General features: G+C 39.2%; 1 protein-coding gene across 1 annotated transcript in view; it reads left to right on the top strand.

Moving 5' to 3' along the window:
- Positions 1 to 729: 729 nt before the first annotated feature.
- The window catches only part of CLSTN2 (calsyntenin 2), a 268987-nt gene continuing 258896 nt past the window's right edge, over positions 730 to 10820 (top strand). Inside the window, exon 1 of the mRNA XM_009325105.1 lies at positions 730 to 777. Coding sequence (XP_009323380.1) covers positions 730 to 777 — 48 coding nt within the window. The remainder of the gene's footprint in view (positions 778 to 10820) is intronic.

The raw sequence follows: 10820 nt of genomic DNA on the forward strand, positions 1-10820 counted from the left end.
ACTGAGCCCTGGGGAACACCGCTTGTGACCGGCCGCCAACTGGATTGAACTCCATTCACCACAACTCTCTGGGCCCGGCCGTCCAGCCAGTTTTTGACCCAGCGCAGAGTCCACCTGTCTAAGCCGTGAGCCGCCAGCTTCTCCAGGAGAATGCTGTGGGAGATGGTGTCAAAGGCCTTACTGAAGTCCAGGCAGACCACATCCACAGCCTTTCCCTCATCCACTAGGCAGGTCACCTGGTCATAGAAGGAGATCAGCTTGGTCAGGCAGGACCTGCCTTTCATGAACCCGTGCTGGCTGGGCCTGATCCCCTGCTGGGAGAATGAAATGATTAGGTGTATCTTTATTGGAAAGTACAGCTGGACCTGAGTTTTTGCTGCCTGTGCTAACCTTGGAATTAAAATTATGAATTTGTCTGAGTTCTTGGTTGGCATGACAGCATGATGTCTGAATCTGAACTGGCAAATCTGTGTGAACGTCCCAGTGCTGTATTCTGCCACAACCGAGTAAACGGGCTATTTGAGAGCACCATGTCTGTCTTTGTGCAAATCTTTCTCACGCTGTGAGGCAATATCCTGATGTATCAAAATATGTTATTTGTACTAGGCTAGAGTGATGTGACCCTCATAATTTAAGCTATGCTTCAGAATCCTAAAAGATAAGATATGGCTTTAGTGAGGGAAAGGCAAAGAATTTTAAGTTGGATGCAATACAGGTTTTTCAGGTAGGATGGCAGAAAGCTGTGGTACTGTTGCTGAGAAGGATCTGTATGGACAGGTAGGTGCTGAATGTTTTCCTGGGCAGTAGTAAATGAGTCTGTAGCAATGTCTGAAATCGAGTGGATGCTGAGGTGCCTAATACCGAATGACAATCAGTGCACGTTTAATGTGAATTTTTTTTTCCCCATAGCCTTACAAAATAACTGCTGGATGCCGTATCTGTTTTCTCTATACAAGGAGGGAAGGTATAGCTGATTGGTTGGTCTAAATAGCTTTGATTTCCTCTTCCCTTCCCCTCCCTTCTTCCTCCACAAGGCGCTATGCTGTGGTGTTTTCAGAAATACCTCAAAGGACTCGGTTAACATCTTCATGCTGTCTGGAATGGAGCAGGGTAGAAGGCCTAACCTATCTTCTGTTGAAGTCAACAGAAAAGCTAATTTTGACTGCAGTGAGCTTTAACTCAGACCAAAAAGAGGGAAACATTTCAAAACCTTACCCAGCTACCTTATTGAAATAAGGTTTTGACTAAGTGGAAGAAAATATTTTGCCTGTTGTTTTTAAGTGATGAAGAAAGTTCAAGATCAACAGCAAGCTCTACTTTCTACAGCAGGTAAGTTAAGCTGGCATTCCTTTGTAGGAATGTGGAATGGGAAGAAACTAGTTGTCTAGGCTGAATTCAAAGAATCACATTATCTGTGTGGTTTCTTTTCCAAAGTACAAATAATAATTCGCAGAAAAGTCTGCAAATTTGTTTGCAGTCTCTCCTTGTCTCAGTATTAGCGTTACCTTAAACCTGCCCAGTGACTTTGGTAGTAGCCCAGACTTCTCAGCTGTTCAATTTGTCTTTTCCTACTAAGGTCTTGAGGGGTACTCTAGGTGTGAAAGTATGCTGACAAAATTGATGGTGAATGAATTCGTGTGATTACTGTAACTTCTCCGTATGATCTTTTTTTCCCCCCAGACTGATTTGACTGTTTAGAGGACATGAAAACAGCCATTAAGTGGTTAAATACTGTAGCATTTCTAACAAAAATTATGCTTGTGAAATTCCCTGTCCTATAAAAAATCGCTAATATAGTAGTCAGCGTATAGCATGCCTAGACTTGCAGTCTCTATAAACAGTTAAGGGATTTTCATTATGAATGTTATTACTACTGTTCATTTCTAAATTCAGCACTATTGAGGGAACAAGCAATTACCCACCACTCTACGTATTCCCTGTTGAGCTTTCATAAGTATATTTTGTAAAGTGATTCACCTCACTCTGTTGTGAATCTCTCATGTCTCTGTCATCAGTAGTCTCTATTTATAATGCATATGTAATAATGTGTATAAAGAGAGACATTATATAGAGTTACATTTTTAATTGACTTCTATAAATTTTTTCTAAGGGTGAGGGGAATTTACTATTCATAAAACTGAGATACTACTAGCTGGTATTAGGCCTACAGCAGACAAATGCTATGCAAGCTCTTCTGTGTAGTTCCACCACTGCTTGGTGATCCCACCTGCATAATTTCTTGCTCTACCTATTTTTCATCTCACTTCTCTCATATTTCTAAAAGTGATTTTCACTGTGCATTACAAGATGCTTTGCATCTTGTTGTGGCTTAGTGATACAAAGTTGAAGAAAAGTGTGGCCACTGAGTTCTTCCAATTCTTTGGAGTTAACAGAACGAGCTATTGGATCCCTGTGATTGATCTCATCACACTGAAGTATTAACTGGCATTGGCTTGATTATAGTCTAATATCTGTCTGTATGAAATAGTCTACATTTAAAATAGCTTTAAAATGCCAACAGAAATGTCATTATTGGTAGCAATTCCCTGCATTAATACAGAGTATTTGGAATGGCTTTCTGTGAGGGTATTGTTCCACTGAAATAGTTCTTACGCATTTCATTGTGTACTCTTCAGGGTGCAACTTTCTTATGGCCTTGGAGTTTCAGCATGGTACGAATGCTGAACTTATACTTGCATCATCCCACTGGTACTAGGAAGTATGATTTTTCCAATGTGTAGGTGCAAATCTGAAGGGGCGATTAGGATGCCGGTCTGAAGGGGTCAAGGAAAAAAGGGTGGCAGAGACTGGTGTGAAAATATGTTTTGCATCTCAGAATGGTCCTTTTCTGAGGAAAGAAAGGGGGCTTTGGGGTAATATGAGAGACATGGATGTTGTTTGGAATTTGTTGACCTATGCAAGGAAAAATAAACTGAAATATGCCATGTCCAACCAGTCACTAATCAGTAGAACACTCTCTGCTGTTGTGTGAGCACTCAACACTACAGGCTCCTTGCCTCATTCTTTGCGTGCCCTTCTGCATTGCCCGGGGAAGGGAGCAGGGCTCCTTTAGAGAGAGCTCACTTCATAAACGAGTTCCTGGAGTTCCTAACAGTTGATATATTTACATATCTTGCAGACTGCTGTGCCACTTACCGGATGATAGATGTTTACTTTCAATTTATAAACACATATATGGTCAGGTAATGCCGGCAACTCACAGATTTTATTGTTAAATTAATTACATGTTTCTGAAAAGCATGACATTTTGAGCAGGTTTTTGTTTTTTGTTTTTCATGTGTTTTTGAAAAGCACAGCTCTTCACTCTAGTCAAATGAAATCTACTTTTTTCATTACACTAGTACAATAAATTTGTGATCCAGAGACCATCCTGATATAGACAATGTGACTACTGCCTTATCAGAAAACTTGTATTATCCTTCCCCACTGCTGTATTTGATAAATGTCTCCACTGATATTGATGAAACTCTCAGGAGAGAAAAGAAAATAAAGAAAAAGGAAAAAAATAGCTCTATACTAGGTGCAAGCATATTGAATTGCATCTGAAAGAGGAGAACGCTGCGGGAGATATGATGAGCACCAAGTGCCCCTTTATGAAAAGGTGGAGGTCTGTCCTCTATAGCTGTGCGCACCATCTGTATTATTCACGTTCTCTGGCTGAAAATTGAACTTCTGCATCTGACTGGATGTGCTTGAAATGACGTTATTTTAATAGACCCAGGTACTTTAAATATAAAATTGAACTGCTGTGCTGCCAAGTGTGGGGTAGATTCCATTCCTCCAGATAGACTAATTATGGAAGGCAGTAGTTTGAATCCGGCTTCTGTCTCGCAAGACACACATCAGCTCTCCCCCCCCCCCCCCCTCTTTTTTTTCTAAATATGTTATTGTTAACCTGCAAAAGCTTTAATCATCCCTTTTTATCCTTATCTGCCCTGCAAGAGAACAGTTGTGAAAATGGCTCTATGCTTCTAAACTGGTTTCTCATTCAAAAGGAACTAATAGTGGACAGATGGCTGAACCCTGGAAAATAAAAAATGACAGGAAGGGAAAAATTCCCTCTGCCAAATACCTCTGCAGCTCGTTGGGTGAAGGGAGCAGGGGGGAATATTTTATTCCCATCTCTTAACTTGAACGAATCTGCCAGATTTTCATTTTGGTTGGGTCAGATTCTCTGCCCAGTGTAGGATTTGGAGCATTATCTTCTTTATCTCTTTCGTCTCTTGGATTGCTTAGCAAGGCAGTTTGATGAAAATGTGCCCTAGGTGTTCTTTGAGTTCAAGCTGCAGCCGTATGAATGAAAAATGACAGATGGAGCCATTTGAGTGAAATCCATCTGCTGTGATAAGATTCCTAAGGGCAGTCTTTGCAGACTTGCTGGAAGCACCCAAGCAGTGCAGAACTCCAGTGGGTTAGTGCTTGCACTGTTTTCCTGTTAATTCATTTAAGATTTAGAAAACTTCTGAAAGTAAATACCCTCAAGCTGAAACTCTTGCAATTCTGTGCAGATGAGACATCCCTATTTTTAATTGAACCACCCAGAAAAATTTCTCGAGATGACTTTTTTCCAGTTTTCCAAGAAAAATATTTCAGAATGTACTATATTAAAACTAAACCCCAAACTTAACATTTATAGAAATTAATCAAAAATATTCATTGAAATTTTCATTCATGAGCAACTTCGATATCATGCAGGATTACTATGCATGCGCCTTGATTTAGATATAATTTTGGTATGTGCTTAAGAGATCAGGAAAGATTTTTTTCTTCCCCCCCTCCCCCCCCCCCCCCCCACGCTCCTTTTTTTTTGGGGGGGGGGGGGGGGGGAAAGAGGGACGGGAAAAGGACTCCAATCAGGATGGGTTTGATCATATTGTGAAAACTGACTATAGCTCCACACAGGTTATAGGTGAGGACACACTACTGCAGTGTTATTAAAGTGTTCTATGTGCTTACATGGTATATTTTTTCACTCAGAATTAAAGTATAATATTAATATTTTGTGGTCAGCAAGGAAACTTTCCCCTGAGTCTGATTAGCAAAGAATCTTGTGGGGATTTACTCCTGTAGCACTTAGGATCAGGGATTCCTTTAATATTTCCTAACGAAGTTCCCAACACACAGCCATGTAGTATGGTGGCGATTTCAGAGCTGGTCTGTTTTCTTCATGTGCTGCGGTGTAGCTGTCATCGGGGGTCTTCAGCTGTCAGGTCTACCAGCTGTTAGAGGCTGCTGGGCAGTATTGTTTATCTTGAGCTAAGTATGGGTATGTGGAGTAAGTAGAAACTTTGCAGAGCTTTCTGTTAAATGTGCTAAATATTATACCTATATGCTGTTAAATAACGCAAGCTGACCTCTGGCAGTGAGGGTCTAGTTGGCTCCTTTCAGCCTCATGCTATGTCCTGTTCATCAAAAGCGTCCTAAAACTTGCACTCAACTGGATTACCAGCTCATGAAGAGACAGTGTCTCATGATAGTAGTGAACTGATTTGGGGCGGGAATCAATGCTGGTTCTCTGAAGGAAAAACATTGCAGTCATACAGATCAAAAGTGCAATTCTGTGCCAATAATTAGGCATCTTCTCACTTTCAGGGACCATACTGCTCTTGGCTTGTGTCTTCATTTAGATTTTTCAGGCCACCTGATGAAGTGCAGATTTCCACATGGAATTTTTTGAGGACAGATGCTAAGACGGTATTGCTGTTCCCTGGTTCTTTAATGGCAGAAGCTCAAGTACCTTTATACTAGAGAAGCCCTTAGCTCAAGAGAAACACGTAGTTGCTGCTTCTTCATCTATATCCCTTTCTTGTTTTTGCTTGAAGTTCAAATGGGACGAAATCTCCAAAACTTAGTAATTTGAATATTGATGTGTCATTTTCTAGGTTCAAGAGTTTCTGTCATTGTTTTGATCCTAGATGATTGATACCTACAAGTAAAACAACTCATTTCTTAATGTGATGATGAACACAGTCTTTGAGTCAAATGAACTTTCTTGTTCTTGTTTTCCTAATTTTTTGATAGTTTCCATATATGGATAGTTCATCCATATATGGATGAAACTGGTGGAAAAGGGGTCACTGGGCTGTGAATTGGTAGAAGATAATAGCAGATCATTGTGGGAATGAAGATAAGAATTTATTTGGGACTTGTGCATGGTCCCCACAGCATGAGTTTACCTGCACCTGCCTTGTTGAAGGAAAGCAACACAATTCTTGCATAAGAAATCCTCCTCAAACTATTTCGCAATGCAATTAACATAAAGCGAGCTGGCTAAAGAGCTATAATTTTGCTTGCAGTTACTCATTACTCTGTGGTAAATCTTCATTTGGCTCTATAAGAAATATTCTTCATTTTAGTGTATTCATTTAGGAAAATCAAGGAATTACTTAGTATGCAGTTTCCATATATTGAAACATTCTTTGCATTCCTCTTTGTTCCTCCAACAGTTAGTGAAGTGTGTTTCAGCATAATCAGCCTCCCAGTGGATTCTAGCATGAAAACAAATCTCACTTTAATTTAACAAACTTAGGTTTACAAGGCAGTACAAAGAAATTAAATTACCTGTTTACAAACACAGCCTCCTTTCTCAAGAAACATTTTTAATATCACTTGCAATTTTCATGTAACTCTTTCTGTTGTCAGTTTTTAACTGTTGTGGTTGAGCCATTAATCAAGAGTGCAGGCAGGTGGGCAATAACTCAGACTTTGTCAGCAATAGGTTTTGCTGGTTTGAGATTTTTAGCAGAGTGCGCATTTGTGGTGGCTGTTCTAGATTGTGGGCTCAAGGAAAGGTGTGGATGATGTCAAACTGGAGCTCACTCATCCGTAAGGTACATCATCTAGAGTGTAGTGGTTACAGTGGGGGAGCTATCAAGTTCATTTATACTTTGTTGTGGGTCTGAAAAACCATATTATCTATGTCTTTCACGTGCCCAAATAATTCCATATGTATTTTGAATTTGAATATTCAGTATTTTGAATGCTTTGTCTTGCAGTTCACAAAACCTCAGCTGCTTTTGGGTTATGCCAGTGCACAACACCCTATAGCTTTTTAGCACCTTCCAGCACCTATGGAAACAAAGTCCTATTAAAATTATGCGCCCTTACAGAGGAAACCCATTTCTGTAGAAACAAATTATCCTTTTCTTAGAAGGAAGCACAAAAAGTGTTGCATAAGAACAGGTTATAATTTTTTCAGCATGGTGTGCTTTATGAGTAACACTGATTTATTGACTCTGAAAATTTACAGGGAAGTATGCCAGCCTTGATGAGCCTTTTGTCAAGAGCATTTCCTCAGGTCTGACGAAAGTGATAATTTGAAAGAGAGATCCTCATCAAACCTATAGCCTAGAGATCAATATATTAGCCTTATACGTGGGATCTGGAGTCTCATCTGAATTGTTCGTATCCCAACCAATTATTTTGGAGCTGCCTTCATGCTAAAACCGTCTTCCTGATGTCATCTGCTCTGTTGTCTTGCTCTCTGTTTTATTTTTTTTAAATAAACAAATCTTGAAATGTTTTGGTTTTGTTGTGATACAAAATAGAAAATATTTTTGAATGTTTTCCAAAGCCAGGGAACTATTTCTTTGCCATCTTTATATGGCTCTTATTTCATATGCTGTTCCTGCAATGCCTGGTTTCCCTTGTCCTCCTACAGCTGTGGAGGAGAACAAGGGCTTCTCTTCCCCTGGTCAGTGTGCTCAGGGCTGCTTGGATTGTCATTCTACCACAAAAGGGAAGGGATTTGTCTGACGCTACACAAGAAGCAATAAAACAAGGAGGCAAACTAGTCTTCATGGTAAAGACGGCAAGCACGGTAAGCAGTACCTCAAACGAGAGGAGAGTAAATCTCTATCCTCTCAGATTAAGTGCTTTTCTGAATGACAGTTCCTTATGGATCTTTCATTGGGATGATGTACAGCATCCATTATTTTGAAGGACTGCTCTTAGATACAGGTAATCCCAGAGCACTGAGTGTTTGCAGCTTTGGTATGTAGGCATTAAGTCATAGTAATATGAACACAAGAACATATTGTGTGGACTGTAGAGGTGCCTGAGATGGCAAATTAGATCTCAATCGGTCTCAGCAAGGGAAAGCGTCATAGTTGATATTTTAGAGAAAGTTATTCACTAGAATAAAGGAGTGGGGGTTTGAGAGGGAGGTCTTTCCCTCAAGACTGATGAACTAAAGGAGTTTTCATTAAAGGTAGTTCTTGTAGACAGATGCGTGTACAAGGAATATCTCCTTGAGGAACTAAGGTTGTTGTGGGAGTCTGCTATTACATGTCTAGTTGTATCTCTACCTCTGGCTCCTTTGAGTGAAAACTCTGCTGGCATTAAGCGGGTTATGAAATAGTAACTGATCGAGTTTAGTATTACCTCAAACTGATACATCGGGTGTATGTTAAAATTACTTATTACTGTAATCTCTTTTGGTTCTCTGTCCTGGAGCTTATAGATACGAAGTAAAGATTTACATTCATTCTTTTTGAAGAAAGAAGGAAATCATGCTGATGGATACACAGCAGCTCTCACTAGGGTGCTGAAATAGCAATGAAGGAATATGAAGATTTTTCTGCTTGTGTTTGTGCAGTAGCTGCAGTCCAGGCTGGTGTGTGAGAGGGTTACGTGGGTACTAAAGACCCCGTGGCATAAAGTCTCTGCAGTGTGAGTTTAAAAAGCCTGCAGATGCAGGCTGTAGCAATCTGTTATTCTCAGACTGAATATAAATGGGGCTTCAGGGTGGGGGGAAAGGGCATAACACACACTTTCAAGAAATAATTCTGTAATACGTTTTTATCAGCAGTTAAGCTTAAGAAAGTTCCTGTCGTGGGCAGGTACTTCCTGCTTCTGCATTTCATCACTCCGCTGCCCTCGTTGTACTGTGGGGTTATTGTTAACAGTGCTGGTCTGGTTTGGCATTTTTTCTGCCCAGCTTTGTTTAAGCTTATATCCATTTTTCTTGAACTATCTAGCCTGTGTTTTACAAATCCCACACATACAGTTGTGTTCTCCGTGTGATTCCAAAATACTGTAGGTAAAAAATAACACTTTTTCTCTCAGTCTTCCTTTTTTTTTTAATAAGAATTATTTTGATCCTGAGATAATTTTAAATGGTCATGTTACAGTGTGACCTAATAGCATGTTACAATGATGGTTCCCTGTAGGGGTGAGCAAGCAGTGAGTGCCGGATGTACTTGATTCTGTCACTGGGGAAAATACATGTGAATGTGGGGTAGATTTAGTCAAAGTTAACACCACCTTGCTTAAGGAAAAATAATAATAAAGTGTGACTGTGACTAACTGAATAATTGAATGGATAATTGAATTCATTTCTAAAGGTGATTGCTCTAAGAATGGTAGCTCGTTAGTGGCAAGAAAATAACTTCCTTTTTAAAATTAATCTCGTCTGTAAACATACTCAGATAATCCCATTACCATCCTAGTACATGCAAGTAGGTTTTAACGTGGTTATGGTCATCTTTTATATCGGTACATCACTAAAATCACATCTAGTATGACAAGATCAGAGCAGCTAGTCTAATGCATTGGAGAGAACTGAGGTAACCAATGCATAGACTGTATAGCCAGTATTCATTTCTGGCAGTTGAGTTTTTGGGTTTTTTATATGGTATTTGCCCAGCTGCAGGTGTGTAGTGTGATTCACCGTAACTTAGCAGATAAAGAAGAAATATTAAATTATTTTGATTTTTACAGGATACTGCCTGCAACTTGAAATGCATGCTCACTGCTTCTGTTTTTGTATGCCCATCTCTTCCCCATTTGAAACGTTATCCCAGTGTACTTCGTGCAGCCTTTTGGATAAAAACAAAACAGAAAACAATCTAGCAAAAAGGGTAACGAGTATGAAGGATTACAAATGACACTTCTGTATCTACTCTTGATGCAAGTAGAGCTGCCTCTGACAGGCTTATCTTCTGCAGTTGGCAGTTTGGCACTTTACATGGCAGATAATCTATGCAGATACTGATCCAGCAAATTCATCTGTCTTAATATGTTGAAAATCTACAGATGTATGCCCATAAGTCAATTAACTCATATTAAAGACTTAAGACTGACACATTCAGTGCTGAGTGTGTTCTACACTCTTTGGCCAACACTGTTTAAACATGCATCTATTCTATTAACTGTAACTAATGCACGTTGTATAAAACCTAGATAAGATTTGATATTCTCCTTATTTCCCCTAAATATCACAGTTTTGTCAGTTCAGTTAGGAACATGTAGCAGAGATGGGAATTGTCCTGTTATCTCACTATTATTCAACTTAGCATGGAGCTAATTTTCAAAGTATTAATTTTAAGCTATAAAAACCCACCAACTTTAAAATGTCATTGTTGTTAATAATTTGAGTGGGACTGTTACGTTAATTTCAGTAGAAAGTAAATGCTGTGGTCATCTTTTCTTCCAGCTGAATTGTTTCCTCTCTTAAAAAAGGGATGTCAGGTCTTTTTGTCAGTTCAACATTTCATTCTACTTCAATTATGTTTTCTAAAGAAAGATATAGCTTAGAGGCTGATGAAACCTAACACTGACAGACCATTATTCTTGCCTCTTAACTTGAATGAAAAAATTCAAAGGCAAGTTACTGCTTTTATTTGTCATTCACACATTTCAAAAATGTTATTATAATAAGGTTAATAGAGATAATAGTATTTGTATACTTGTGTATTGCATAATCTTCAAGTTAGTTTTGGTTGCAGAAGACTCCTACTGTGAATATGTTCATATGACTGTCACCTTGCATATGAAAAACAGTTTACTTTAAAACCTCC

This window comes from Pygoscelis adeliae, unplaced genomic scaffold (assembly GCF_000699105.1).
Source record: "Pygoscelis adeliae isolate BGI_AS28 unplaced genomic scaffold, ASM69910v1 Scaffold155, whole genome shotgun sequence".
In the NCBI taxonomy this organism is placed as follows: domain Eukaryota; kingdom Metazoa; phylum Chordata; class Aves; order Sphenisciformes; family Spheniscidae; genus Pygoscelis; species Pygoscelis adeliae.